This window comes from Lathamus discolor, chromosome 3, assembly GCF_037157495.1.
Source record: "Lathamus discolor isolate bLatDis1 chromosome 3, bLatDis1.hap1, whole genome shotgun sequence".
Classification (NCBI taxonomy): Eukaryota; Metazoa; Chordata; class Aves; order Psittaciformes; family Psittacidae; genus Lathamus; species Lathamus discolor.
The window spans coordinates 73,545,012-73,572,596 of NC_088886.1; the positions used below are offsets into that span (position 1 = coordinate 73,545,012).

The following is a 27,585-nucleotide window of genomic DNA, read 5'->3' on the forward strand; positions in this document are numbered from 1 at the left end:
GCCTCATCTCCTGCCCAGCTGTGGCGGGCAGCATCGCCCCGGCTGTGCCCAAAAGCAGGGCTCGTCCGGGAGTTGAACCCGGGACCTCTCGCACCCTAAGCGAGAATCATACCCCTAGACCAACGAGCCGGGGTGCGCAGCTGTACGGGCACCCCCTCCCTGTGCCGGCACCGCCGTGCTGGGGGTCGCTGTGCCCAGGGACCCCTGGTATACCCCTTGCTGGGTCTGCGATGGTCCCAGGGCAGGAGGGACGCAGGCATCCACCGGGTTTTCCTGGTTTTGCAGTCCCAGGAAGGTAGGAGTGGCGTGAGGGAGGGTGCATCCCAAAATGGAAATCAGGCAAATCCACCAGGAGGTCTGCCTGGATGAGCAAGGAGCTACTGAACAATCTCCAACACAAAAAGGAAGCCTACAGCACGTGAAAGGAAGCACAGATTGCCTCAGATTAATAAAGAGATACTGTCCAAGCATCCAGGGATTTAGTTAAGGATATTAAAGCCCTGACTGAGCTGAATCTGGTCAGGGACATGAAGGGCTGTCATGGTTTAAACCCAGCCACACAGCTCGTCCACTCACTCCCCTCCTCTACTCCTGGAGGGATGGAGAGCAGAATCGAAAAGAATGCAACTCCCACGGGTTGAGATAAGAACAGTCCAGTAACTAAGGTGTAACACAAATCACTGCTGCTGCCACCAATAATGATATTGCTAAAGGAAATAACAAAGGAAGAGAATACAACACCTCAGCACCTGCCGACCAATAACTCACCCCACCCCACCCAACCGAGCACCGACCCATACCTTATCCAACCCTGCAGTCCCAGCCCGTCTGGGTAACTCCCAGTTACCTCCCTGGCCATGACGTGCTGTGGTATGGAATACCTCTTTGGCTAGTTTGGGTCAGGTGTTCTGCCTCTGCTTCCTCCCGGCTTCCCCTCCTCCCTGGCAGAGCGTGAGGCTCAGAAAGTCCTTGGTCAGACTAAAACATCAGTGTTATCAGCGCTGTTCCCAGGCTGAAAGTCAAAACACAGCGCTGCACCAGCTACTAAGAAGGAGAAAAATGACTGCTATTGCTAAACCCAGGACAGAGGCAATAAGGAAATCTATAGGAATATTAGTGATAAAAAGAAGACCAGGGAAAACTGAAGGAAACAGGAGACCTGGTTACCCAACATGAGGCACTTAACAACTCATGTACTGAGGTCTTTTACCCCTGGGGCCCCGGCCCCAGCACCCCGGTGCCGGCATGGTGGTGGGTAGTGCCCGTGCAGCTGCCCACCCCGGCTCGTTGGTCTAGGGGTATGATTCTCGCTTAGGGTGCGAGAGGTCCCGGGTTCAACTCCCGGACGAGCCCTGCTTTTGGGTACCCACTGCCCGGCACAGCCTATGGGGACGGGGCACGGATGGGGTCACATCCCTGGTGGGCAGCTCTGTTGGGGGCTGCATCCAGAAAAATGTGTCCCCTTTCTGCCTCAGATCCCCGCCCCCCAGGCCCCTTGACAGTCAAGGTGCACCCGAGGTCACCCAGAGCCTCCGAAGCCCCAAACCCCACAGTCAGCGGCTCTGGTGGGTAGAAGAAGGAAGCAGCAACAGGAATTTTCGGGGAGTGACAAGGAGCCAGGTCACAGGGAGACATTGGTTTTGAGGGGTGCTGCATGGAGGAATATGGTTTGGAGATGGTGCAAAGCACTGGACATTTCAACCTCTATATGTCTAAAGAGGAGGACAAACTCCGGGGTTGGATGGTGTGGGAGATGCTGGGCTCTGATGCCCCATGGCCATGGAGCAGCCACAGGCAGAGGGACCTCCCTGCTCCTATAATATGCTAAGGGAAACACACTGCCCCACTGCACCCCGAACTCCCAAAGGTGTGTGGGTCACAGAGGCTTGGGGTGCAATGGGGTGCAGCACCCCGGCTCGTTGGTCTAGGGGTATGATTCTCGCTTTGGGTGCGAGAGGTCCCGGGTTCAACTCCCGGACGAGCCCTGCTTTTGGGCACTCACTGCCTTTGCGCAGCCCATGAGGGCAGGCCTGGACCAGGTAACATCCCAAATGAGCTCTGTGTGCCTCAGACAAAAGCAGGACAGGCTTTGCCCATGGAAGGACTAGGAGTTGGACCCGCATTCCTCTTGCACCTGAAGGTGGAACCATACCCCAAGTCTGCTTTGGGCTCTCCAGCCCCGCTCCATGGCTCCACTGACACTTTTGTGTGTTCCCATTGGCGCCATCCCCAGACACCCTGCGATCCTCCTGGGCATCTTTTTGTCCAGGGAAGCAGGGAAGCCTCTGGGGCGCATTCCAGCACAGCCCCCATCCCCGCTCTGCTCTTGGATCCAAGCATTCGGGGGGCCCCTGGGTCCCTGGGCACAGCGACCCCCCAGCACGGCGGTGCCGGCACAGGGAGAGGGTGCCCATGCAGCTGCGCACCCCGGCTCGTTGGTCTAGGGGTATGATTCTCGCTTAGGGTGCGAGAGGTCCCGGGTTCAACTCCCGGACGAGCCCTGCTTTTGGGCACCACCTTCCCCATTGGTGCGGGGGCCTTGGCACAGCCAGGACATGAGGGTGTGCTTTTGGGGTGAGGGTGCTGGGGCAGAGCAGGGGGAGTGGTGTCAGTGGGGCAGCGGTGGGGGGCGAGGGCACTTGTGCAGGCGGCCAGGGGTGCCCCTGCAGAGGGGATGTAGCTCAGCGGGAGAGCGCTTGCTTTGCATGTAAGAGGCCCTGGGTTCAACCCCCAGCATCTCCACCTCCTTTTGCAGTGTGTGACCAATACAAGGGGTTATGGAACCCTGGGGCTCTCCCCCTCTAAGAGACACTCATACCCCTGAAACCAGCAAATTGGGATGAGCACCTGCAGCCCAGGTGAGATCCTCCACGTGGACCCTGCCCCTATCCTGCTGTGCACCTATAAAGGAGAACACAGAGGAGCTGCAGATGCTGGGGTCCTCCCCATTGGAGGGTCCCATTTGCGAGCTGGCGTGGCTGGAGAGTGCTGCGGGCCAGGTTTCATCCTTGGCTTTTCAGCCTTCCTGCTGGGTGCCAATGGCTGAGGAGGTCTGTGTCTCCTTCCGATGTCCTCTACCCAGTGCTGGGGTCAGGCCAGAGAGATGGAGCTGGGTGAGCATGGGTGCCCCAGCATCCGCTGCACTGAGGACCTATTGTAGGCCACTCTCTCCCTTGCTGTGTTTCATACATCTCAAAACAATGCACTCTTTGGGTTGCCTGAGCCCTGAGGCTGCACTGAGATGGTCTGGGATGGGTCTGGGAGGGGGACAACAAGTCCCTGCAGAGGCTGGGACCCCAAAATCCAGCTGGTGCTGGTAGGGGATGTGTTGGGCTCCCTCTGTCAGCACTGGGGTCCTCCCAGCAGAGACAGAGAAGGGTTTGGGAGCTGGGGTACCACAGGGCAGCAGTTTGGGTCAGGGGGTGCTGTGTACCCCCAGCAGTGGGGCACCCCGTGGTGTGGGGCAGGTGGGCGCCATGGCTCAGCTGGTTAAAGCGCCTGTCTAGTAAACAGGAGATCCTGGGTTCGACTCCCAGTGGTGCCTGGCCCAGGGGCTGCTTTTCCTCCCTGCCCCAACCTGGGGGCACTGCTGTGGGTCTTTGCAGTGGTGTCTCCTGCTCCTCTGTGCCAGACAACCCCACTCTGTGAGGAAGGAGCTCACAGTGAAGAGATGACCCAAAACCATCTCCAAACCCAGGGCATTTGGGTCATAAAGAGGTACCTCCTGTGCTGGCTGGACCTCCAGCATCTTCCCTATTCATTCACACAACTGAATTACGCAAGAAAACCCTCTGGACACAGGCTGGGGCGAGTGAGCGGTGGTGTGGGGCTGATGGAGACCGGGGACAGAGCCCGGGGTACACACTTTTATGGCAAAAATAAATGCCACCTTGCCCTTTGCCACCCTCTGAACACAGGGACAGAAGGGAGCATGGGGAGGTCCAGTCAGATGTGCTTCCAGAGCTCTGCTCTGCTTTAAAGAACCAGCCACAGTCTGCAGCCTTTGGTCAGAAAAAGGGAAAAGGTCCCCCAAAAGAGGGTCTGAAGAAGGGGATGAGGTGGCTGAATGGTAAAGGTGATGTAGTGCTAATTCACTGTGCTCCGCATGTGGGGACCCCCAAGCCTGCTGCTTACCTTCTGCTTACCCTGGTTCAGTGCTTTGCTTCTTGGAGGAGGTGTAACAGGCTGGCCCGTGGGCTTGGGGAGCATGGGACAGGCATGGGAGCGTGGGGCCCGGCACGTTGCACTGAAGGGCAGCGCACGTCCCTGAGCAAACCGGAGCAGGCTCGGCAGGTGGGAGCAGCAGTGCAGAGGCAGACGTGTGTTTAACATGGCACAGCAAAACAGAGAGAGGCAGGAGGGAGGTCATAGAACCATGGAATGGTTTGTGTTGAAGGGACCTTAAAGCTCACCCAGCTCCAACCCCTGCCACGGGCAGGGACACCTTCCACTAGAGCAGGGTGCTCCAAGCCCCTGTGTCCAACCTGGCCTTGAACACTGCCAGGGATGGGGCAGCCACAGCTTCTCTGGGCACCCTGTGCCAGCGCCTCAGCACCCTCACAGGGAAGAGCTTCTGCCTAAGAGCTCATCTCAGTCTCCCCTGTTCTGGCAGGTTAAAGCCATTCCCCTTGTCCTGTCCCTACAGGCCCTTGTCCAAAGCCCCTCTCCAGGTTTCCTGTAGCCCCTTTAGGCACTGGAGCTGCTCTGAGGTCTCCCCTTCAGGAGCCTTCTCTTCTCCAGGCTGACCCAGCCCAGCTCCCTCAGCCTGGCTCCAGAGCAGAGCTGCTCCAGCCCTCACCATCACTAGCACACAGCATAGCTGCTACGCGTGGGAGCTCCCTCCTGGGTCTGCAGCAGTGCTCACAGTGGAGGTTCTGGAGAGAGGAGAGGATGAGCTACTGCAAGATGCAGATGGAAGAGGTAAAACCCCACGTGCTGTGAGGCTTTAACTGCTGAAATCCAGAGGTCTTAAGGAGAGGGCAGCCTTGCCTTTCGCAGAGCTGCCCGTGCTTCCATGCGGCTAGTTAAACCTGCTGTGCCAGCACTGCTGGTTCCTTCCCTGCTCCCACCCCTTTCCGCAGATGAGGATGTAGCCAAGCAATGCCATGTCTTGGGGGCAAAGGTGAAGATGCTCAGGCTTAGTTGCCCACACTGCAAGCTGTGCGCTGGCTTTTTGACCTTCCTTGGGGACGTGTTTCCTTCCCATGCCTTGAGGACGTGCCTCTGGGCATGAGCTGGGAGCTGCATCCCTTTGTCATCTTCTTCGGAGCCAGAAACAGGGCTGCAAGCAGATTTCCTGTGGAAAAGGCATGGCGTTTGGTGCACGTGGTGGGGTACAGCCTTGGGGGAAGCACCAACATGCACCTGGAGATGGTGAGATGGGAAGCGGCCAGTGCAGGCTCCTCCTAAGGTGGTGGTGCTGGTGTTGCAGGATGGAACCCGGGGCTTGCAGGGAAAGGAGACAAGCTGACTCCATTGGGACACCCTTGGGTTGTGTCTGCCCCAGTATATGTGTGCCCTTGCCCTGGTGAGCAGTGATGTGGCCTCCTGGGGGGGAAGGTGCCAGCCTCGGTGACGCTGGGGAGCATCAGCTCACCCAGGGACCTGGCAATTATAGGGGACATGTGAGAGGCATGGAACTGGATCACCTGCAGCCCCAGGGATGCCCACAGCACTGGCTGAGCTCCACTGCCCAGGTTCCACACAGCACCCTCAGGTGCCTCAGGAAGGACACAGGTGGCCAAGGATGCTCCATGCATGCAGCGTGGGTCTGTCTGCATGAGGATGCTTCTGGCACCAGGATGTCCCACTTTGCCCATCAACCATATGGGAATGGTCCCTGGGATGTCGGCTGCAGCCCTAAGGGAAGTGCAGTGGATGAAGTAGTTCCTCGGAGATGGGATGCAATGGGCCTGTTGCTGTTGCAAAATGTGCCTTTGGCTTTCAGAAGGCATTTGAGGCCAGCGGTAAGCTTCCACCCCGCAGCCAGTCTGAGAGACATCTGGCCCTTGGGTTGGTGGAAATCCAAATGCAGAGTGGTAAAACTGGAGCTGCAAAGTGCTGCTGGGGCTGGTGACGGGAAGGGAAACACAGCGAGTGTTGGTCCTGGGCCACGTTTCTCCTCGTGCGCTTTCCTGCAGGAAGAACCAGGGCTGAGATGGTCACACATCCTCGAAGTCAAGAAGCTGGGTCTGATGTGTTTGGTTTGGTGACATTTTCTTGGTGCTGTGGTTCCTCCAGGGAGAGGGCCATGTCTCAAGCAGAAAGTGCTCATTCCCTGAAACAAATAGGGGTTGGAAAAACCGGTCTTTGTCTTTTTCCCCAGTACCTGTGTTTCCAGGAAAAGCTCTTTCCCTTATGGATTTATTTTGTTTTAATCTAATTCATTACATTTGTGGCATCATTTCATCATTCAAAAGTGGTGGCAAAAAGCAGCAGGGAAAAGCTTAGAATAAAGCCTGTCCTTTTCCTGCTCATGGAATCACCATTTAGGAGGTTGTGATGAACCCACAGCCTTACTCCAAGCAGGCTGTGAGGTTGCTGCCCTCTGAAGCACGTAGCCTCTGTTGCACATCAGAAAAGCTGGTTTCCTCTTTCCCCTTCCAGAATGATGCTGAAAATGCCTCTGAAAGGCTTTTTTGCCTTGGCAGACAGGGCAAGGAGGAGCCACTAGGGACAATTCACAAGGCTCTGCAAGGCCAACTCACCCCAGAAACTAATATGACCCCCAAACCCCTAAAGGGCACATCTTTAACAGTGATGCTAACAACCCCCGGCTCCACACATTCATAGTACATGTGCCCTGCTGCTGACATGGTTTATTCCAGGGCAGGAGATGTTTGTGCCTTCATCTAGGCTCTGCTGGCTCGAAATGAGAAGCCTTCTTCAACCTTTCCTTGCCCCTAGAGCCTGATGGCTCATTCCCCTGCTCGGGACCACATCAGCAACTCCCTCTCCTCAACTTGATGGTGATTCACATTTAAGTGCAGGTCGGGGTTTGTACGACTCCCCGGCTGCTTACCATCTAACAGGCATTCTGCAGGGCGACCCAGCCTCTAATTAAATAACATCACTGCATCCCAAGGAAGCAGGGCTGCAAACTTCAGGCTCGCCACTGTTAGCATGCCCAAAAGAGCAGCTGGAAAGGCTCTTGGCCTCAGAAATCAGTTCAGTGCACAAAACCAGTCAGATTTGATGTGTGCCATCTTCAGGTGCCCGTGGTTTTAAAATCTGATATCCCTTCCAAAGACAATCCACAGCACAAGTGTAAGGAATAATAACAAAACCAGGCAAAATCCTCTCAGTGGATCCAGAAGGGTAACACCTGGCTCCAGCCAGGCAAGCTCAGGACTGTGTCTGTGGCAGGTTTACCCACAGATGCGTGTTCCTTATACTCAACCTACATCCCCAAGCTCACCTCAGGTGCACCGAGGAGCTGAATTGCTTGCGCTCAGAGGAAGGTGGGGAGAGATGCGCTGGATGCTCCCTAAATTCTGCTGCAACACTCTCCTGCCTGATGGCATCAGATGTACTCTGGCCTTAGGAAGCGAGGTAATTAATGCCTGTAGCCCGAATCATTTCAATCTTACTCAGTATGAAGTGGAAGCAAAACACGGCAGATGAAAGAGGGAACTGTTTAACCAGCCGGGGGAGCTTTCCAAGGAGAAAAGTGCTGGTTGTTGGGGAGTTTCAGGCGGAAGGTACGCACCCGCACCCCCGGGGCCAGGGCACCCTATAAAACCCCACACGGTGCCTCGAGCCCCACCACCCGCTCCCAGTCGCCGCTGCTGCCGTCACCTGGGTAAGTCGAGAGCGAGACAGGCTCCGTCTCCTTCCCAACTGAGCCGTTTCTTTCACGGATGCCTTGTGCCCGGTCCTCCGCCAGAGTCCCAGGTTGGTTACCTGCTTCTCTCCCGCCTGTGGAGGAGGAGGATGCTGGGGAAGGGTTTCATTTCTGCTCCAAAGCGAGGAGTGTAAGGGCACTTGTAACCACGGAGCCAGGTCCATCCTGCGTGGTTTGCCTTGCTGAAGCCTTTCAGCCAAAAGAATATGCCCAGGTTGCAGGGATCGATGTATCACTGATCATGGAAGGGCATCGGAGGTCCCTTATGTTTTGGGATGGGATAACCGGGCTCATATTAAATCCAGCTTGCTCACATTGTATTGGTTTAAGTTGGTTTTGCGTCTCAGGGAGCATTTTGCTTGCTGAGGGCTTTGTTGTTGGCTTGAAGGCTGGCATTGTGCAGGGCTGGGTCTGCTCTCAGCATCTGGTGCTTCCCCAGATGTGCTACTCAAACCAAACTCCTTGCGTTCTCCCAAGTGAGTTATGGGATGAGGAAAGGAGGAAGCCCATTTGGAAAGCCTTCCTTTGGTGTTTCTAAACCATCCAAGCTCACCCCTTAGCTAGCTCTCCCACACTTCTTATTATGGGAGCCACTGAATGAGGGCTCAGCAGGGATGGACCAGCCTCTGCCTTACATTTACCCCCTGGCTCTGGCTTTCAGGTAGACGTCCTTGCCGAGCAATGTCCTGCTATGACCTGTGCCTGCCCTCCTCCTGCGGTCCCCGGCCGCTGGCCACCAGCTGCAACCAGCCCTGCTTCCGCCGCTGTGGGGACTCCACCACCGTCATCCAGCCCCCCACTGTCATGGTCACCCTGCCCGGGCCCATCCTCAGCTCTTACCCGCAGAACACAACAGTGGGATCCACGGCATCGGCCGCTGTCGGGAACTACCTGCGGTACTGCGGGATCCCCGTGGGCTCCGGTGGTCCCCGCGGGCTGGGGAAGGCAGGACTGCTGTGCCTGGGCAGCAGCGGGATATAGGGGCCTCCGGGACGGTCACCTCCTGCTGATGCCAGCAGAACCTCTGCATCAGGAAGGACAAACGAAGAACAGGACCAAGACTGGGGAAGAGGACTAAGGAAATGCCCGTGGGTTTCCCAGATGGGAGGGGGGGAGCTGCAGACCCCCACCAGGAGGAAGGGATCCATGTGAGCTTGTCACCGTGCCTATGTATACCTTTCTCTCACTAAGCCTTGCTTTATATTTCCGTGTAGGTGTCACACCCTGCGGGGTACACAGCATTTGCTGCTGGCTGGGCAAGAATGCTTATAGCAGGCTGTAGGCGGAAGATGATAGCCATGGGGCAGTGGGGCAGAGGACCAACCTTGCAGGGATCAGCTTGTCCCGGAGTGGGGTTTATCCATTTCTTTACCAAGCACTGGAAATGCACTTCTCATACTCTGCACTGATTTATTCTCTTATCTCATTAAAGTCATGCTGCATCATAGACTGAGTCTTCTGGTGTTCCTTGTGCCTCTAGACTGAAGGCGACTTGTTGCTGGGGGTTGGGATTCCTTTTGGGTTTGGACTGAAACGGGGGTTTCTGCTGCTCGGCTCCTCACTGTGCTGATTAAGTGTGTGATTTGCTGTGACCAGCTCAAACATAACTTTCCCAGCCTGGAAACCTCTCCTGCTGCCCCATAGCAAGCATCTGCTTAGGGAGGACTTCCCGCAGGAGCAGACTTGTTGCCTGCTCCCTCAAGGAGGTGGGAACACAGAGGTTTAGCATTTTACCCTGTGTTTTACAGCAGTTTTGGGGGTATGCTAAGGAGGATGGATGTGGGGTCAGGGAAAAAAGGTAGAAGTGGGCTCCTTTGGATAGCTATCCTGTGCCCAACTCACTTAGTGTTTTGTGGGTGATGATGAAGAATAAAACATCCGTAAGATATACCGGGGCAAAAACCAGACCTCAAGCTTTTAGGCTCTTCATTCTTGCTCTTTACAAGGCAAAAGAGGCCTTATACAAATAAGTATGTGCTGACTCAACTCAGGTGGCAGCATGGCATGCGGTGGATCTCCATCTGTCTGTATCTCTTAATGAAACAGCAGAAACGTTTTGTTCTGTGCTGCCGTTTGCATGACTAGACATGCATATGTATAGGTGTGACTCCAACCTTTGCCTGGAGTTAGCTGAATATCCCCATGTTCCTGTCCTGGCTCAGGGAGCACACCTTGTCCTGCAGCCCATGCTCACAGCAGCATCCCCAGCTCCACCAGGGAAAGAGGGGTGCCTGTGATGTGGAATGTGGTGCAGGGTTACCCAGGTTTCCTCTGTGTACACACAGGTTTCCGAATATACACAGACACTTGGAAGCCCAATTTGCTGTGACTGAGCACTGATTGATCAGAGGTGCCATGGAATCACAGACTCAACCAGGCTGGAAAAGCCCTTTAAGCTCATCCAGTCCAACCATTCCCCAGCCCTGCCAAGGCCACCACTGACCCATGGCACTGAGGCCTCGTCTCCACGGTGTGTGAGCACTTGCAGGGACGGTGACTGCAGCCCTGCCCTGGGCAGCCTGTTCCAATGCCCGAGCACCCTCTGGGGAAGGAATTGTTCCTCAGCTCCATCTAAACCTGCCCTGGTGCAGCTTGAGTCTTTCTGACATTTCTGAGACACCAAGCGTGGTGGACACTCAGACCTGTGGTGATGTGATCAGGGAAGATACATAAACATAATAATGAGGACATGAAGAAGAAACTGATTTCCCTGTGTGCTACAGGTACAGAGGCAACAGCAACAAGTGGGAAAGCACTCAGAGCTTTGCTCTGTTGCTGTGTAAGAGAGACCTGCAGGTCCCATGCTGGCCAGTTAGAAGTCAAGGATAAACCCATCCCTAGCTGCAGCCCCAGCACAGTGAGCTCTTCCCAAAGGCTGGGACCCAAGACTTTAGCTGCACACATTGGAGAGTTGAAGAATAATTGCTTTACAAGGAGGGGATGCAGGTGGCTCTGGAGGATGTCAGGCATTGTGTAAAGCCTCTTTGTAAGATGCCATGTATCAAGTAGAACCTATTCAGCTGATGGAAGGAGGAATAAGAGTTCTTCATGGGTACCATTTAAACCTCTTTTATGCCTTAAGCGTTTTGGTAGTCTGACAATTTGCATAGAGCATATGAGTGTTTATAATGAGGCTGAGCTTGAAAACACGTTGGTCTTCAAAAGCCTTTGCCCAAGCTCAACTGGTTTTATTGCTCAGAAGATCTTCACAGAGGTGCTCCTAACTTGGGGAAAATTCATGTGGCGATTGCTCAGCCACCAGGAGAGGAGAGCTGTGGTTGTACAGCCCTCTCGCAGGGATGTTCTATCAGTTTATTTCTTATCCAAGCTCCAGGAATTACCTACACAATGCAGGATTCTCCTGAACACTACAATGAGGAAACGGGTTGGATTCCCAGCAAAAGCTGTGTTAGAAAGATGCAGCCATCCAGGGCTTGTGTAACATTCTTCCGTAATAGGAGAGTCCAGGATGGAGCAGGGGGAAAGAACAATGACATTTTTATGTGGCTTTTCACTGAATGACTTCACTGGTGAGGTGTTGCAGGTATTCTTGGTGAGGCGCTGGCACAGGGTGCCCAGAGAAGCTGTGGCTGCCCCATCCCTGGCAGTGTTCAAGGCCAGGTTGGACACAGGGGCTTGGAGCACCCTGCTCTAGTGGAAGGTGTCCCTGCACATGGAACTGGATGAGCTCTTAGGTCCCTTCCAACCCAAACCATTCCATGGTTCTACTATTACATGATTTTGTTTTGTTTTGTTTTGTTTGCTAGCCCTTGATCTGACTTGAAAATTGTGATGCCTTGCTGCAGACAGGCAAGTGAGGACCTCAGTGCCCTCCAGTGCTCCCTGTCCTAAGGGATCTGGCACCCTGTCTCCATGGGTGTTGTGGCTCCCAGCTGCGAGCCATCCTGAATTCACTGTACCACATACCCCCCCGAAGTTAGTGCTTGCCCAGGGCAGGACCCCACGGACTTGCTGATCAGGCCCTAAAATACAGGTTTCTACCAAAGGCCCTGGTGAGAAACAGTGAACTACAGACCAAGAGGGAACTACAGCTTTCATGAGATGAAAAACAGTGCTGAGCGGGCGGAAGGATGCACATGGAGGGTAATAGCTGGGTCCTGGTCCCAGCATCACTTATGGCTTTGAAAAGGAGCAGCAGCAGCAGCAGCATTTGTCAGAAGAGCCTGCAGCACAGCCCAGACGCTATGCATGAATCTGTTGGGTCTTGTGTTCTGCCCACCTCTCATCCTCCCTCACCCGCTTATCTCCTTGAAGGAAACCTTCCCTGTGCTGTCACCCAGCGTCGTCCTCCGGCAGCAGTCATTGCTTCCCAGAGACCCCTCTTTCCCTGCATTTTCTGTCTTCCTTTGCTTTGGTGAAGTCAGCTGCAGCAGCAGACACTACAGTGCATGCACCGTGGTGAGGTACACCAGCTCAGCAGGGAGAAGTCGGAACATGCTGGGAGGGTGCTGGGTTAGCTCCTTATTGAGGGCTCACAGCGTTAGGGGTGTCAGTGTTCTGTTTGGGGTGCATGTAACCAAGGGAACATCCCAGCTTCCACCAGCTCCAGCGGCAAATGACCTCACTGAGGTTTCTCTGTATTTGGGGAAGCCAACAGCATCAGCCAGTGAGTACCTCATGTGGCAGTGCGTATGGATGAGGCAGGTGGAGGGGTGAAGTCATGGTGTGAGTTGGAACCAGCACAGTGCGGAGCTGTCACGGGAAAGGGAAGACTGGTGTGGACAGCAAGCAAGTGGCACCACCGGGAATGGAGCCGCAGGCAGCATGGGGCTGGTGATAACAATGGAGGGATCTGTGGTGGCTGTGTAATTGCTGGGACAAGAAGATAGCAGCACATCAATCTGTGGCCTCTCTGCGCATCCAGATGGGAAGACAGAAATCCCAGTGACTCACAGCGGTGGGGCAGGATGAAGAGCCAGAACCACTGCCTGTGCCTTTGCTGGGTTGCAAAAGGCATCTCCCGCCCCAGTGCCCAAGTGCCAAGCTGAGGGCGATACCAGGAGGGCAAGCAGGCCTCAACAGGCAGCGCCCATCATCCTCCTCACCGGGCAAGGACCTGTGGCCAGAGCACTCGGGGACAAGCATCCTGGAGCCAGCCGGGTGGAGAGACAGAGCCGCTGGAGCTGGGAGCCTGCAGGCAGGGCGGACTGAGGTGGGGCTTGCTTCCCAGTCAGACCCTCCTTCCTTGCCCACCGGAGTTTCCGACACCATTTCCCACCAAAGCACACAGGACACTTGCTCTTAGGTTTTAGGAAGGGGAGAGAAAGTGGTTGGCTGGCTAGGATAATAGGACATCCCACCCCAAGCTCCCGCAGGCTCACCCCTGTTTTCAAAGCACAATCCCTGCTGCACAAGGGCCCTGCACCAGCCTGAGGATCCAGACAGGCAATGGCTCCATCAGCTCTTCCCCAGGGCTGGAAATCCCATAAACCAGGAAAATAACAGGCCAGCCACACGTGTGAGTCACTGAGCCTCGCCCTAAGCCCAGATCATTGCCAGGCACTGTTCCCGACTGTCCTACATCCCCTTCTTCTGCGACCTGCTCCCACCAGGGTGGGCAGTGCTCGGGGATGGACAGAGGACACCAAATCCCCATGGCTTAAAAGGTCGTCATAGAATCCCAGACCTGGGTCTCCTCAGAGCGCAGCAGAGAGGGAGAATCCCCTCCCTGACCTGCTGCTCACGCTACACACAGCGTGTTCTGGGTTGCAAGCACACACAGTGCTGGGGCAGGTCCTGAGTGTTTCAAACACAAAAGATGCTCAGTTCTTGCACTGCTAATTTACATTTGCTGAGGATTAGGTGTCTGCACGTCTCCCATAGAGAAGGGTGAGCAGGGTAAGGTGTGTGCTGCTAGCACTGGATGTGCAGGACTGAAGGAGCCATGATTGGAAATCCCTGGGGTGCCTGCTCCTCCTCTGCTTTGCAGAGCAGGGCTGAGGAACGAGGCTTGCCTGCGCTGCCAGTGGCAAATCCACACTCCCGGCTCCCCTGGGTCAGCTCATGAGGTTTGGATGTGCCCCGGGGGGGTAACCCTGGCTCTGACACAGTCTGCAATGCTATTAGCACTGCTGCACTTGCTGTGTGCTGGCTGTGCTACAGCACCTGTGTGGCCAGGGATCCCCATCCCACTTGGAATGGGTCTCCAAAAGGTAGTGATGGGAGATGAGGGCAACCAAAGGCAATCACTTTGGTCCCAGTGTGGAGCACGGGGGCCAAGGGCCAGTCACCCCAGTCCACCCCGGCTCGTTGGTCTAGGGGTATGATTCTCGCTTCGGGTGCGAGAGGTCCCGGGTTCAACTCCCGGACGAGCCCTGTTTTTGGGCACGGACCTTCCCTTTGGTGCTGGGGGCTGTGGCAGGACAAGGGTACAGGTAAGGGCAGCGGTGCCAAAGCACAGTGGCTTTGGTCCCATGTTATGGCTGGGTATATCCCTGTGGGCAGGATGGATCCCCAAGGGCCAGCAGTGAGGGGCTGTTTATGCAGAGGGGATGTAGCTCAGCGGGAGAGCGCTTGCTTTGCATGTAAGAGGCCCTGGGTTCAACCCCCAGCATCTCCACCTCCTTTTGCCTCTCGCGACACCTTTCCTGTCATGCAAGGCTGGCAGAGCCCCCCAGGCACACCAGAAAAGCCCTGGGCTGGCCTGGGTGTGCGAGGGGAACACCACAGCCTCAGCTGTACCCCAGTAATGTGAGGACAGAGAGGTAGGGAGTGCAGAAGGAGTTCTCAGCTCAGTCTAGGGGTATGATTCTCATTCAGGGATGCAAGAGCTTCAGCTCCCAAACAAGCTGTCCTTTTTGGACAACCCCTGCTTTGGGAACTGCATCCCTCCTGCTGTCCCAGAGGAGGATGTTCAGCCCTGGCAAACAGCACCCTGCAGAGTGGCCAGAGGTTTCTTTTTCAGCTGACACTGGATTTAGTAAGCTTGGATGCTATCACTGTGGTACTGGGGACATTATGGCCTGCCTGGGCATCCCTCTGGGCAGGAGGGATGTAGCTCAACAGGAGACCACTTGCTTTGCAAAGAGGCCCTGGGTTCAACTGCTAGCATCTCCAGCTTTTCTTCCCTGAAAATTTTCAGTAAGAAACATGCCTTTTCTTGCTGCATGGGACATGGAATCATAGAGCGGTTCAGGTTGGAAAGGACCTTAAGAAAAGCTGATCTTCCTCCCGCCCCCAGTTTTCCTTCTCCTTGACCCTAACATCCTCATAGCTGCTTCCTTTCATAGTTACCTGCCTCACCCCCAGGTAGAGCTGCCCACTGGCACGTCACCTCTCCTGTGCCCCGCTCCTGATGGGCTGTGCCGGGCAGTGGGTACCCAAAAAGCAGGGCTCGTCCGGGAGTTGAACCCGGGACCTCTCGCACCCTAAGCGAGAATCATACCCCTAGACCAACGAGCCGGGGTGCGCAGCTGCACGGGCACCCCCTCCCTGTGCCGGCACCGCCGTGCTGGGGGTCGCCGTGCCCAGGGACCCCGGGGCCCCCCCAGGTGCTCTTTGGGGAAGGGCCCTGCCCCGGCCCCAGGAGCAGAGCGGGGATGGGGCCTGTGCCGGGATGCACCGGACACCCCGGAGCCTTCCCCACTTCCCAGGAACATGGGGCAGCCAGGACAGGATGGGATAGGGTCTGTGCCGGGATTTTCCAGGAAATGATTTACATATTCCTGGGATTTCCTGGAACTATTCACAACATCTACATCCTAATTACGTATACGCTTTCTTGCTGAGTGGGGGTCTCTGGTGGTCTCCAATAGCCTTCCTCCGTGTGTTTACTGAATGACCTCAGTGCTTGCTTAAGGTCCTAGTGCTGAGTTAGCAGTTGGTATGTCCTTGCTTCTGCTCTGTTCCAGTCTCTGCTGTCTTGAAGGCTGGTATCATTGGTCTTATTTGCTGCTTCCTTAGTTGTTATCAGTCCCAGGATGTTCCTTCCCCCGTGAGCCGGACATTCCTTATTCCCTATGTGTTAGCAAGTTAGAACAGTTAGCTGTTAGTTTAAAGCCACACACACTATTGTTAGCTTAAACATGATTTTAGCCTACAGCACCTAGCAGGGTGAGCAGTGTCAGTGGGGCAGCGGTGGGGGGCGAGGGCACTTGTGCAGGCGGCCAGGGCTGCCCCTGCAGAGGGGATGTAGCTCAGCGGGAGAGCGCTTGCTTTGCATGTAAGAGGCCCTGGGTTCAACCCCCAGCATCTCCACCTCCTTTTGCCTCCTCAAACCTGTTGTCTCGCAGTCATCACTGGGGGATGCTTCTCTTTGGTACCTTGCCTTGCAAAGGCTCTGCTGCGCCTGGATTTTTTTCCCAGGTATCAATAAATCCCCCTGGATGTTCCCTTTTCCCAGCCGCAGCACTGGGGCTGTGAATGGGCACTGGGACCGTGCAGATGGTCCCATGCCAGCCTGGGGGGACATTTTCACCCCAGAGACCAATCCCAGGGCAAAGTTGGGGTGTCCCTGGCCAGGTGCTGGGACGTCACAGGCTGTGATGGCCGAGGGGTGAAGGCGTTGGACTTGAAATCCAATAGGGTTTCCCTGCGCAGGTTCGAATCCTGCTCACAGCGATAGCTTTTGCCACAGCCGGATGAGGCTGGGGGCCGCGACCCCCCATCCCATGGGAGCTGATGGCTGGAGCGCAGTGGACAGGGAAGAGAATTGTCTTTCGCCTGCACTGGACACTGGTGGGCTCTGGATTCATCTTCCTCTTTGAGCCCTACTTTTGGGCACCCACCGCTGGGCATAGCCCATGAGGGATGGGGGTCACGAAGAGACAGAGCACGGCTCCGGATGTCCCCTCCTGGGTGGGGAAGGCTCTGGAGACAGTGGAGAAGCCAAAACAGGTACCTGCCGACACCATGTCCCCACTGGGCAGCTCTGCCCAGAGGCTGTGGTGCAGGCACAGGGGATCCCTTCCGGAGGTGGGAGTGGAGTCTGTTATCCCTGTCCTGCGGAGGAGGTGGGTTGGAGGAGTCAAAAAAGGATGGAGATGCTGGGGATTGAACCCAGGACCTCTTACATGCGAAGCAAGCGCTCTTCCACTGAGCTACATCCCCTTGCCTGGGGGCTTCTTGCACCAGGGGGTCCTGCTGCCCACCCTGCACCTCAAGGACCCGTAGCTCTTGGAGCTAGGCAGTCGCAGCCATGGAATCACAGACTCAACCAGGCTGGAAAAGCCCTTTAAGCCCATCCAGTCCAACCATTCCCCAGCCCTGCCAAGGCCACCACTGACCCATGGCACTGAGGCCTCGTCTCCACGGTGTGCGAGCACTTGCAGGGACGGTGACTGCAGCCCTGCCCTGGGCAGCCTGTTCCAATGCCTGAGCACCCTGTGGGGAAGGAATTGTTCCTCAGCTCCATCTAAACCTGCCCTGGTGCAGCTTGAGGCCGTTTCCTCTTGTCCTATCCCTTGTTCCTTGGGAGCAGAGCCCAGCCCCTCCTGGCTCCATCCTCCTGTCAGGCAGTTGCAGGGAGCGATAAGGTTCCCCCTGAGCCTTCTCTTCTCCAGACTGAACCCCCAGGTCCCTCAGCCGTTCCCCATCACACTTGTGCTCCAGGCCCTGCACCAGCTCCATTGCCCCTCTCTGGCCCCGCTCCAGCAACTCTTGCAGTGAGGGGCCGTGTCTGGGTGCTAGCCCCACAGCAGGGACAGAGCAAGGGGGGACCCCCAGCTGTGCATACCCACTGGGGGCAAAAGAGCTTCCCAAGGTCCTGTCTCACCCAACTGGTTCCCTGAGTACTGACAGTCAAGCAGAGAGTTCCTTCCCGTATAAGCACCTTGGCTCGTTGGTCTAGGGGTATGATTCTCGCTTCGGGTGCGAGAGGTCCCGGGTTCAACTCCCGGACGAGCCCTGCTTTTTGGGTACCTGCCTTCTTTGGCTGCAGTGTGTGCTCCCAGCCAACGGTGGGACCATGGCCAGGCTAGTGGAAGGGCATCTGTGCAGGGATGACGAAGTGTTTGGGATGGGCATGTCCCCATGCCAGGATGGATTCCCTTGGAATCAGTGCTGGGGGTGGCCGTGCAACCCTGACAGTCTGATTTTGGGCTGCTGGGGCAGAGCAGGGGGAGTAGTGTCAGTGGTGCAGCGGTGGGGGGGGAGGGCACTTGTGCAGGCGGCCAGGGGTGCCCCTACAAAGGGGATGTAGCTCAGCGGGAGAGCGCTTGCTTTGCATGTAAGAGGCCCTGGGTTCAATCCCCAGCATCTCCACTTCCTTTTTTTCCTTCCAACACCACCTTCCCTGTCATGCTGGGCTGGAGAAGTCCTCCCATTCCCAATAGAAAAGCCGTGGGAGTGCTTGAGGGCTCAGAGTCCTTTAGCTTTATGGTCATCATCTCCTCAGGGATGATGCACATGAGAATGATGGGGAGGCACCCAGCAAGGCTCGTACCTCCCCACCCTGCTCCTACGGATGGCTGTTTCCTCACCTCTCCTGGGTCTGGAAAACCACAGGGGAGGTGAGTTTATGCCCATCCTACCCTAGGGCCGTCACAGACCCACACAGGGGCATTGCCTGGCTCCTATGCACCCCCCACTGACCCTATCCCATCCTGTCCTGGCTGCCCCATGTTCCTGGGAAATGGGGAAGGCTCCGGGGTGTCCGGTGCATCCCGGCACAGGCCCCGTCCCCGCTCTGTTCCTGGGCCTGGGCCGGGCCCGACCACAAACAGCATCTGGGGGGGCCCCGGGGTCCCTGGGCACAGCGACCCCCAGCACGGCGGTGCCGGCACAGGGAGGGGGTGCCCGTGCAGCTGCGCACCCCGGCTCGTTGGTCTAGGGGTATGATTCTCGCTTAGGGTGCGAGAGGTCCCGGGTTCAACTCCCGGACGAGCCCTGCTTTTGGGCACAGCCGGGGCGATGCTGCCCGGCACAGCTGGGCAGGAGATGAGGCCTCCCCTGCTCTGCAGCTCCTGCCGACACCAACATCGGCCCCCGGCGCCCTGCGCAAGGGACACGAGGCCCATGGGCAGGACCCACTTTTGGGCACCCACTGCCAGGCACAGCCCAGGAGGAACGGGACATGGACCGGGTGACATCCCCGGTGGGCGGCTCTGCTTGGGACCGCGGGGCATGGTGCAGGCATGGTGGTGGCAGTGCAGCTCGGCAGCAGCTCTGTGCCCACCCTGGCACAGCGAGCGCAATCCCAGAGCTGTCAGAGTGGGAGATGCTGGGCACTGATGCCCACAGCCTCCTCCAGCTGCTGGTCCATGGAGCAGTCAGAGCCAGAGGGACCTCCCTGCTCCCACATGGCGCCGAAGGAAAAGCACTGCCCCACTGCCCCCGCACTCCCACAGGTGTGTGGGTCACAGAAGCTGGGGTGCAATGGGGGGCAGCACCCCGGCTCGTTGGTCTAGGGGTATGATTCTCGCTTTGGGTGCGAGAGGTCCCGGGTTCAACTCCCGGACGAGCCCTGCTTTTGGGTACCCGCCTTCCCATTGGTGCGGGGACCTTGGCATTAAGCAGCGCAGGTTACCCCGGGCGAGCAGCGGCAGCGGTGCCCAGCACAGCAGCGTCGGTGCCAGCACTGGGGTGCTGGTGGCCGGTCCCGGCTGGGCAGGTCCCGGTGCCGGGGCTGGAGCCCAGGAGGCGGCAGAAGGGGCTGCGGGGCTGCGGGCAGGAGGCAGACGGAGGCCGGGGTGGGAAAGGGCCTTCGGAGCGGCCCCGGGCAGCGCAGAGCAGCGGGAGCGGCCGTGAGGTCTGTTTGTGTGGGGAGGGCGCTGGGGCAGAGCAGGGGCAGCGGTGTCAGTGGGGCAGCGGTGGGGGCGAGGGTGTGCAGGCGGCCAGGGCTGCCCGTGCAGAGGGGATGTAGCTCAGCGGGAGAGCGCTTGCTTTGCATGTAAGAGGCCCTGGGTTCAACCCCCAGCATCTCCACCTCCTTTTGCCTCCCCAGACGCCCTTGGCTGTCAGAGCCCCCCCCCAGTCGCCCCCAAAGCCCTGGGGCTGCCCGTGAGCACCGCCGGCTTGGGGCTGCTCCCCGGCCCCAGCAGCCTGTGGAGAACTGCGCCCGGCTCCTTCCCTGCCCTGCCTGGGTGCTGCAGGGGCCTCGTGTCCCTTGCGCAGGGCGCCGGGGGCCGGTGTTGGTGTCGGCAGGAGCTGCAGAGCAGGGGAGGCCTCATCTCCTGCCCAGCTGTGCCGGGCAGCATCGCCCCGGCTGTGCCCAAAAGCAGGGCTCGTCCGGGAGTTGAACCCGGGACCTCTCGCACCCTAAGCGAGAATCATACCCCTAGACCAACGAGCCGGGGTGCGCAGCTGCACGGGCACCCCCTCCCTGTGCCGGCACCGCGGTGCTGGGGGGTCGCCGTGCCCAGGGACCCCGGGGCCCCCCCAGGTGCTCTTTGGGGAAGGGCCCTGCCCCGGCCCCAGGAGCAGAGCGGGGATGGGGCCTGTGCCGGGATGCACCGGACACCCCGGAGCCTTCCCCACTTCCCAGGACACCGGGGTGCCCGGGGGAGCAGGGGGTGCCCGGTGGATGGGGCCGGTGCCCCCCCCCGGGTGCCCAGGGCTGGGGCTGTGATGGCCGAGGGGTGAAGGCGTTGGACTCGAAATCCAATAGGGTTTCCCTGCGCAGGTTCGAATCCTGCTCACAGCGACAGATTTTATCTGCTGCCCTTGTGCGCACACTGGGGGTTGTGAAGCATCTCTCCGTCATCACCATGCAGTGCCGGGTGTCCTCTTGCTGTGCTTTAGCCAGGACCAGGCTGCCCCATCCAATAGCCACAGCATAACTGCTCGGTGCAGCAGATGTTTTTCATCATGTGGTATGACCTTCCCATAGCAATTAGTACGTGCTTGTTGGTAATTAGCAGTGTAGGCTGGTGCTGGTGAGCACTCATTACCCTTGTGCCTGGAGCTGCTCCAGTCATAGCAGTGACCACATTGTTTATACAGGACCCTTTTCTGGCCACAGATCAATGCAGTTAATGAGAAACCCTTGTTTGGGGAAGAGACAACCGGCTGGGTGCTGGGAATCTTTCTAGTCCACAGTGGGACAACCTGGACAGACAAGCCCACAGGACACAAGAAGCTGAGCAGGGGGCCACAGGCAGACCCTGGTACCATGGCCAAGCTGGTGGAGTGTGTCCCCAACTTCTCAGAGGGGAATAACAAAGAGGTGAGTGAGCGCGCAGAGGGGCTGCGGGGTGCTGATGGCTGAAGATACCTAAAGGCAGCCAGCCCCTTCTCCCTTTTGATACCTGGGTGAGAACTGGGGCTCAGACCTCCCCCTCCCCACTGCCTGAAGGTTGCTGTAGCACTAGGGGTCAGGGTGGTCCGCCTTCGAGAAGTATTGCTCGCAGTTATTGTCCCAAAACACACCATCTGGGTTAATGGGCTTTGTGCCGGCCATCGGCCCTGGCCTGAACTTTGTCCCTGCTGGGGCAGGGAATTCAGCAACCCCCAGATATCAGTAAAACCACTGCTTCCCCCAGGGAACAGGCTTTGCAGATCAGAATCTGTTTTGAAGCTGGCAGGGGACAGTATCCTCAGGAACAGCAGTTTGTGATGGTGTCTCTGATATGCAGTAGCAGCTGGGTGTCTCTCCCTCATCATAGAATCCCAGACTGGTTTGTGGGACCGTAAAGCTCCTTCAGTTCCAACCCCTGCCACGGGCAGGGACACCTTCCGCTGGAGCAGAGTGCTCCAAGCCCCTGTGTCCACCCTGGCCTTGAACACTGCCAGGGATGGGGCAGCCACAGCTTCTCTGGGCACCCTGTGCCAGCGCCTCAGCATTCCCACAGGGAATATCTAATCTGAATCTACCTTTCACCTTAAAGCCCCCTTGTCCTGCAACTCCTTGCCCTTGTCAAAAGCCCCTTTCCAGATTTCTTGTTGGTCTCCAACAAGCTTGTTGGAAGCTGCTTTAAACTGTGGTGGGTTTGGGGCTCGCTGGGAGCCAGGGTGACTCAAACCCCCTGAGTAAGAGTGTGATGATGGTGCCCTTGTATCCTACATCCTCTTCAGTGCAGGGCTGCATCCCCACTGATCACGGATAGGGTCATCCCCAGCCCCAGGCTCTGTGGTGGGGGTCCATCCATCTCAGCTCCTCTCCACTGCCCTGCAGGTGATTGATGCGTTGGCACAGGCCATCTCTCGCACACCGGGCTGTGTGCTGCTAGACGTGGATGCTGGAGCCTCCACCAACCGCACCGTCTACACCTTCGTGGGGACCCCCGAGGCCGTCGTTGAAGGGGCACTGAGTGCAGCCCGTGTGGCCGGGCAGCTCATCGACATGAGCAAGCACAAGGGTGAGCTTGGGGGCGGCCAAGCACAGCAAGCAGCAAGCTGGGTGGAAGGATAGTGGTGGTGATGAGAGCCTTGCTCATCCTCCCAACCCAAAGAGGCTGAATCGCTTCTGTCCATGAGCTGGAGCAGACAGCACTGCCTCTATTTTCCTTGCAGCAGCAGTGCCCAGTCTGCAAGAGGCTGAGAGAAAGGGCCGTCCTTGTCTTGATCTTCCCAGCTCCCACCCTTGTATCTGTCCCATCTCCAGGTGAACACCCTCGCATGGGGGCCCTGGATGTCTGCCCCTTCGTGCCTGTGATGAATGTCAGCATGGAGGAGTGCATTACCTGTGCCTATGTCTTTGGGCAGCACTTGGCAGCAGAGCTGGGAGTGCCTGGTGAGCGGGGTCTGCACGCTTCCAGCTATGGGCAAACCTCACATGATTAACCAAATAGGGTCTGCTTCCAAATGGGCCAAACTGGACCCTGCTAGATGATGACCAGCCCCTTACCCTGCAGTGCTCACCCCCATCTCTCTCTTGCAGTTTACCTGTATGGAGAGGCAGCACGGGAGGAGAGCAGGAAAGCTCTGCCTACCATCCGCGCCGGGGAGTATGAGGCACTCCCAGAGAAGGTGACAGCACTGGGCAGAGCAGAGCTACATCTCCCTGGCTTCAGGGAGGGTGCTGGGGCTGGCAGGGTCCCTTCGCACTACAAGGAGCTGGTGGAACCCTTGTGGTGCTGCTGACCGTGGAGGTGGTTGTGGCAGGTATCAGCTGGGGAGGGAGATGCCCGTCCCTCGGCAGTGCCAGCCCATGCGCTCTCCCTCCCTCCTCCTTCCCAGCTTGCCAAACCAGAGTGGGCTCCTGATTTTGGGCCCTCAACCTTTGTCCCCCGGTGGGGAGCCACCGTCACGGGTGCCCGGACCTTCCTTATCGCGTACAACATCAACCTGCTGTGCACCAAGGAGCTGGCTCATCGCATTGCCCTCAACATCCGTGAGCAGGGGCGCGGCACTGACCAGGTACCCCCGTGCCAGCAGCGCACCGCGAGCAGTTTGCCCCTGGTCCTCCCAGGCCATGCCTTAACCATAGAAGTTCTTGGCAGCCTGGGCGCTTGAAGAAGGTGCAGGGCATCGGCTGGTATCTGGAGGAGGAGAATATAGCCCAGGTTTCAACGAACCTGCTGGACTTTGAGACAACACCACTCCATGCTGTCTATGAGGAGGTGTGCCGAGATGCCCAGGTGGGTCCGTGCACTGTGCTTGTTTCAGCAGGGGCTTTGCAGAGGATGTCTCGCTCAGGCTTTTCTCCCCATACCAAAGTCAGACTCTGCTTTACCTTGCATTTGGTTCAGCCAAGCTGGGCAGAGCGCTGAATGGCATGAAACCCACACGAGCTCAGTGCCTTGTCTCAGCTCCTCCACTGAGGGCTTTTCCATGAGCTCTTCAGGTTCTGGGAAGGGGTGAGGACCAAAAGGCTGGGAAGGGGTGAGGACCAAAAGGCTGGGGAGATGGTGGTGGCAGAGCAGGTAACTCTGGGGACCGTCACATTTCTGATGCCCTCCACAGGCACTGAATCTCCCTGTGGTGGGGTCCCAGCTGGTGGGGCTTGTCCCCAAGAAGGCCTTGCTGGATGCGGCTGAGTTTTACATGAAGAAGGAAAACCTCTTCATCCTGGAGGAGGAGCAGAAGATCAGGCTGGTAATGTGGCTCTTCCTGGTACCCAGACAAGGGTGGGATCATGACAGGAGCTCACGCCCAGCCTCCCAAAGTGGCCCTGAGCAGAGATTTGTGACCACGGCAGCCTCCAGGAGTGACACTTGTCTACAGGGATGGTTCTTGGCAAGCTGTAAGGGCACAGTGAGGGGGATAAGAGGATGCTGAGATGCTCTAGGGAGCAGAGAGCCCATCCTGTGAGGACAGTGCGGGCAGCAGCTCCCCATCTTGCCTGCATGGAGGCCAGGAGGGGATGAAGACCCCTGCAGATCTCAGGGACAGTGTGTGGCATTACAGGAAGCTGACCCAGGACCAGCATAAGCAGGGAATGAACAGACGGGTTCTGCTTTTCAGCTGCAGGAGGGAGGGACTTTTCCACCCTATGGGGAAGATGCTAGATAAGAGCAAGCTAATGATTTACTGGTGCTGCTCCCTGTTGTTTGCAGGCGTCTGGGCTGGGCTGGGCTGGTGCTGCCCGGGGTGATGGCCCCAGTAACTCTGCCTAGGGCAGGATCACCCATGGTTAATCAACAGCAGGGAATGAGGATGCAACGGGACTGACGTGGCAGTGCTGCTCCTTGCAGGTGGTCAGCCGGCTGGGCCTCGACTCCCTGGCTCCGTTTCACCCCCGGGAGCGCATCATCGAGTAGGGATCCCCATCCTGCTTCTCATCACGGTGCCCATCCCTACCTGGATAGAGGGGATCCCGCTGCCTGTGTCTTCCATTCAGCTTGCTTTGGGAGAGGCGCCTGCACTCAGCTTCCCTGAGCATCTCTGATGGGTGCTGTGCAGGCGTGGGGTGGTCCCTGCTCCCAGATGCTGATGGTTGTGGACATGCCACCGGGGGGAACTCCAGGTGTCTCTGGCGAGGCAGCAGGAGCAGGTTTCAAGGGGGTGGATGAAAACCTGTCAGAGAAGGGACCGGGTGGTGGTTGTGGTGGGGGCTCTGACCCACAGGCCTGCTGTGCTGCAGGTACCTGGTGCAGGCAGGAGAGGCTGGTGATGGAGGGCTGGTGGCCAAGCCATTGGGTGTCTTTGTGCGAGCGGTTGGTGGGAGATCAGCAGCACCGGGAGGAGGCTCCGTGTCTGCAGCCGCAGGTGCCCTGGTGCGTGCCCCACGCTGGGATGGGGTCCCCTGGCTGTGCCGAGCCCTCAAGGGGAGCTGACACGGCTGTAGTGGCAGGTGATGTCCTGATGGAGGAGTTAACTCCGTGCCCTCACAGGGAGCAGCGCTGGGATGCATGGGGGGGCTGATGAGCTATGGGAAGAGGCAGTTTGAGGCGCTGGACCCCATCATGAGGAAGTTGATCCCCACCTTCCACCAGGCCATGGATGAGCTGATGGTGATGGTAGACGCTGACTCCCATGCCTTCAGCAGCTACATGGTAAGGTCGGCAGCAGGTATCATGTGGGAATTGGAGGGGGAGCAGCACTGCTGCTCCCTGGTGCCCTTAGGAAAGGGGCTGTGACTTTGGCCCAAGACAGGGCCAGGGGAAGGGGCATAGAAGAATAGAATGGTTTGGGTTGGAAAGGACCTTATGGTCATCCAGTTCCAACCCCCTGCCATGGGCAGGGACACCTCACACTAAACCATCTCACCCAAGGCTCTGTCCAACCTGGCCTTGAACACTGCCAGGGATGGAGCATTCACAACTTCCCTGGGCAACCCATTCCAGTGCCTCACCACCCTAACAGGGAACAACTTCTGCCTGAGATCTAACCTGACCTTCCCCTGTTTCAGTTTGAACCCATCACCCCTGTCCTATCACTGCAGTCCCTGATGAAAAGTCCCTCTCCAGCACCCTTGTAGGCCCCCTTCAGACACTGGAAGCTGCTCTGAGGTCTCCCCGCATCACCTAAAGGAGGTTTCCAAGAGCGTGGGAGCTCCTGGGTCTGCCGTGGCCCCCAGTGCAGGGCACGCAAGGGTCTGGGAGTGAATGGCAGCAAATCTGCTTTTCTTTGCCTGCAGGAGGCTGTGAAGCTGCCCAGGAGCACCCCTGAGGAGCAGCAGAGGTGAGCAGTGCTGGTGGGGACAGGCGCCCCTGGGGGAGCATGGCCACGCAGTGCTCATGTCCCCCTTGCCAGGCGTACGGCTGCCATGCAGGAGGGGCTGAAGAGAGCCGTGAGGGTGCCCTGTGCCCTGGCAGAGAAGGTGAGCGGGCTCTGGCCTGCTCTGAAGGAGCTGGCCCGTCACTGCAACCTGGCCTGCAGGTCTGACATCCAGGTACAGCCCTGTGCTCACCTGCTGCCCTGGCTGCGGCTTCCGAGGCTGCCGGGCTCCCTGCTTTTCCCTGCATGGGGTCCCATTGTGTCCTGACCTCTGGGGTGCATCTCTCCATCCATGCTTCCCAAACTGCCCCGTGGTTCTCACCCACTAACTTTATGGCAGCTTGCAACCCTTGTTACAGGAGCTGACATCCACAAGCCCCTGCCTAAGTTTTCCCACCTCTGTGGCAATGCCATGAATCATAGAACCACAGACTGGTTTGTGTTGGAAGGGACCTTAAAGCTCACCCAGTTCCAACCCCTGCCACAGGCAGGGACACCTTCCACTAGAGCAGGGTGCTCCAAGCCCCTGTGTCCAACCTGGCCTTGAACACTGCCAGGGATCAGGCATTCCGTGCAGTGGAATGGTTCCTACTGCTGAAAACAGCGTACTGGAAAGTGTGGCATGCTGCTGGGTCATGGAGGGTGGGAATCCTGCAGCAAACGGGTCTGCCCTGCTGCAGGACCATGTGGTGAGACTCTGATCCAGCAGGAGAGCTCCTCGCAAGCCTCTTTCCTAGGTGGGAGCCAAAATGCTGGAAGCAGCTGTGTTCGGAGCTTACTTCAATGTCATGATCAACCTCAAAGACATAACGGATGAGGAGTTCAAGCTTGCAGTAAGCAGGGGCCATGGTGGTGGGGATGAGGTGGGCAGAGATGGAGATGAAGCCCCTGGGAGTCCTCATGCCTGGGTATCCTGTCCCTTTGCCCCCCAGCGGAATGCATGGGGCGGATGGGGGATGGCTGTTTTGTCCTGTGGGACACGTTGGTGAATGACGGCTTTGCTTCCTCCCCATGCAGATGTCACAGAAGGTCTCTGGGCTCCTGGAGGAGGCAAAGCAAGGCTCGGCACTCGTGCTGGCGCTGCTGGAGAAGCGGGTGGCCTGAGAGGAGCTCTGCAGTGGCAAATACAGCTGGGAAACACGATTATCCCTGCTTGGGCTCCTTCAGTATCTGCCTTGGGAGAGCTGCTGTGCTCAGACACATCCCAGCGTCCTGTCCCCTGCTCACCTTGACCTGGCTAAGAGTGACTTTTTGCTGCCTGGGGCTCAGATCCCAGTCTCCATTCCCCTATCCCTGGCCACAAGGAGCTGATTAGGCTGGCAGTGCCTGTGGTCAGGGATCCCAAGGGAGCGGGATGGCAGGGACCCCATGGTGCTGCCCGGAAAGAGATCCCAAAGTGTGACCAGCTTGTGACCTCGCACACCCCAGTGTGTCTCTGTGCTTGCAGGGCTGGGACAAGACCTGGCGTAGCCTCTGATGGTGCATGCCCAGCCCATTGCATTGTTCACTGCTCTGGGAAGGGAGCATTGTCAAACACAGGGCAGTATCGGGGTGTTAGCAGGGACATGGGATGGGATGAAAAGGGCTCTGGCCCCTCCTCATAGACACGCAAGAGAAAGACCTGAGCACTGGGGCATCCAGCCCTGCCTCTTGTCTGTTACCAGGGTCTGAAGGCAGGTACCAGCTCCTCTGCTTGCACACCATGGCAGCACCCCGAGCAGTGTCACAGTGGGGCGATGGCTGGA

General features: G+C 57.7%; 2 protein-coding genes and 19 non-coding genes across 23 annotated transcripts; 17 read left to right on the forward strand and 4 right to left on the reverse strand.

Annotated features, from left to right (window-relative positions):
- Positions 1-57: 57 nt before the first annotated feature.
- Positions 58-129, reverse strand: TRNAP-AGG (transfer RNA proline (anticodon AGG)). Its single transcript has one exon. It is a non-coding gene; the product is annotated as a tRNA-Pro (tRNA).
- Positions 130-1,281: 1,152 nt separating this feature from the next.
- On the forward strand, positions 1,282-1,353 carry TRNAP-AGG (transfer RNA proline (anticodon AGG)). Its single transcript has one exon. It is a non-coding gene; the product is annotated as a tRNA-Pro (tRNA).
- A 560-nt stretch (positions 1,354-1,913) lies between these two features.
- On the forward strand, positions 1,914-1,985 carry TRNAP-UGG (transfer RNA proline (anticodon UGG)). Its single transcript has one exon. It is a non-coding gene; the product is annotated as a tRNA-Pro (tRNA).
- Positions 1,986-2,429: 444 nt separating this feature from the next.
- Positions 2,430-2,501, forward strand: TRNAP-AGG (transfer RNA proline (anticodon AGG)). The gene has a single exon. It is a non-coding gene; the product is annotated as a tRNA-Pro (tRNA).
- A 169-nt stretch (positions 2,502-2,670) lies between these two features.
- Positions 2,671-2,742, forward strand: TRNAA-UGC (transfer RNA alanine (anticodon UGC)). The gene has a single exon. It is a non-coding gene; the product is annotated as a tRNA-Ala (tRNA).
- A 728-nt stretch (positions 2,743-3,470) lies between these two features.
- Positions 3,471-3,544, forward strand: TRNAT-AGU (transfer RNA threonine (anticodon AGU)). The gene has a single exon. It is a non-coding gene; the product is annotated as a tRNA-Thr (tRNA).
- A 3,926-nt stretch (positions 3,545-7,470) lies between these two features.
- Positions 7,471-8,903, forward strand: LOC136011059 (feather beta keratin-like). Its single transcript, XM_065672738.1, has 2 exons — positions 7,471-7,551; positions 8,505-8,903. The coding sequence occupies exons 1-2, from the start codon at positions 7,527-7,529 to the stop codon at positions 8,822-8,824; spliced, it is 345 nt and encodes a 114-aa protein (XP_065528810.1). The 5' UTR covers positions 7,471-7,526; the 3' UTR covers positions 8,825-8,903.
- A 5,204-nt stretch (positions 8,904-14,107) lies between these two features.
- TRNAP-CGG (transfer RNA proline (anticodon CGG)) lies at positions 14,108-14,179 on the forward strand. Its single transcript has one exon. It is a non-coding gene; the product is annotated as a tRNA-Pro (tRNA).
- A 172-nt stretch (positions 14,180-14,351) lies between these two features.
- On the forward strand, positions 14,352-14,423 carry TRNAA-UGC (transfer RNA alanine (anticodon UGC)). Its single transcript has one exon. It is a non-coding gene; the product is annotated as a tRNA-Ala (tRNA).
- Positions 14,424-15,193: 770 nt separating this feature from the next.
- TRNAP-AGG (transfer RNA proline (anticodon AGG)) lies at positions 15,194-15,265 on the reverse strand. Its single transcript has one exon. It is a non-coding gene; the product is annotated as a tRNA-Pro (tRNA).
- Positions 15,266-15,988: 723 nt separating this feature from the next.
- On the forward strand, positions 15,989-16,060 carry TRNAA-UGC (transfer RNA alanine (anticodon UGC)). The gene has a single exon. It is a non-coding gene; the product is annotated as a tRNA-Ala (tRNA).
- A 281-nt stretch (positions 16,061-16,341) lies between these two features.
- TRNAS-UGA (transfer RNA serine (anticodon UGA)) lies at positions 16,342-16,423 on the forward strand. The gene has a single exon. It is a non-coding gene; the product is annotated as a tRNA-Ser (tRNA).
- Positions 16,424-16,840: 417 nt separating this feature from the next.
- Positions 16,841-16,912, reverse strand: TRNAA-CGC (transfer RNA alanine (anticodon CGC)). Its single transcript has one exon. It is a non-coding gene; the product is annotated as a tRNA-Ala (tRNA).
- A 724-nt stretch (positions 16,913-17,636) lies between these two features.
- TRNAP-CGG (transfer RNA proline (anticodon CGG)) lies at positions 17,637-17,708 on the forward strand. The gene has a single exon. It is a non-coding gene; the product is annotated as a tRNA-Pro (tRNA).
- A 284-nt stretch (positions 17,709-17,992) lies between these two features.
- On the forward strand, positions 17,993-18,064 carry TRNAA-UGC (transfer RNA alanine (anticodon UGC)). Its single transcript has one exon. It is a non-coding gene; the product is annotated as a tRNA-Ala (tRNA).
- A 553-nt stretch (positions 18,065-18,617) lies between these two features.
- TRNAP-AGG (transfer RNA proline (anticodon AGG)) lies at positions 18,618-18,689 on the forward strand. Its single transcript has one exon. It is a non-coding gene; the product is annotated as a tRNA-Pro (tRNA).
- Positions 18,690-19,194: 505 nt separating this feature from the next.
- TRNAP-UGG (transfer RNA proline (anticodon UGG)) lies at positions 19,195-19,266 on the forward strand. Its single transcript has one exon. It is a non-coding gene; the product is annotated as a tRNA-Pro (tRNA).
- Positions 19,267-19,654: 388 nt separating this feature from the next.
- On the forward strand, positions 19,655-19,726 carry TRNAA-UGC (transfer RNA alanine (anticodon UGC)). Its single transcript has one exon. It is a non-coding gene; the product is annotated as a tRNA-Ala (tRNA).
- A 295-nt stretch (positions 19,727-20,021) lies between these two features.
- On the reverse strand, positions 20,022-20,093 carry TRNAP-AGG (transfer RNA proline (anticodon AGG)). The gene has a single exon. It is a non-coding gene; the product is annotated as a tRNA-Pro (tRNA).
- Positions 20,094-20,362: 269 nt separating this feature from the next.
- Positions 20,363-20,444, forward strand: TRNAS-CGA (transfer RNA serine (anticodon CGA)). Its single transcript has one exon. It is a non-coding gene; the product is annotated as a tRNA-Ser (tRNA).
- Positions 20,445-20,781: 337 nt separating this feature from the next.
- On the forward strand, positions 20,782-26,986 carry FTCD (formimidoyltransferase cyclodeaminase). 3 transcript variants are annotated; one of them, XM_065669789.1, is made up of 14 exons: positions 20,782-20,966; positions 21,915-22,098; positions 22,344-22,472; positions 22,620-22,708; positions 22,919-23,098; positions 23,182-23,319; positions 23,645-23,776; positions 24,376-24,437; positions 24,765-24,897; positions 25,015-25,176; positions 25,761-25,804; positions 25,877-26,015; positions 26,578-26,673; positions 26,858-26,986. In XM_065669789.1, exons 1-14 carry the CDS (start codon positions 20,913-20,915, stop codon positions 26,942-26,944), a joined length of 1,629 nt encoding a protein of 542 aa, XP_065525861.1. In that variant the 5' UTR covers positions 20,782-20,912; the 3' UTR covers positions 26,945-26,986. The 3 variants fall into 3 exon arrangements, with proteins under 3 accessions (XP_065525861.1, XP_065525862.1, XP_065525863.1); XM_065669790.1 differs by having other exon boundaries at positions 25,877-25,943; XM_065669791.1 differs by lacking the exon at positions 25,877-26,015.
- The last annotated feature ends 599 nt before the right edge of the window (positions 26,987-27,585 follow it).

Excerpts from the sequence above, each read along its gene's own strand:
- LOC136011059 (XM_065672738.1), top strand. The coding sequence starts at position 7,527 with ATGTACTCTGGCCTTAGGAAGCGAG. Across the intron at positions 7,552-8,504 it reads CTCTGGCCTTAGGAAGCGAG|GTAGACGTCCTTGCCGAGCA; the intron begins GTAATTAATGCC and ends TCTGGCTTTCAG.
- FTCD (XM_065669789.1), top strand. The coding sequence starts at position 20,913 with ATGGCCAAGCTGGTGGAGTGTGTCCCCAACTTCTCAGAGGGGAATAAC. Across the intron at positions 22,709-22,918 it reads ATGAGGCACTCCCAGAGAAG|CTTGCCAAACCAGAGTGGGC; the intron begins GTGACAGCACTG and ends CCTCCTTCCCAG. Across the intron at positions 24,898-25,014 it reads CTGCAGCCGCAGGTGCCCTG|GGAGCAGCGCTGGGATGCAT; the intron begins GTGCGTGCCCCA and ends GTGCCCTCACAG.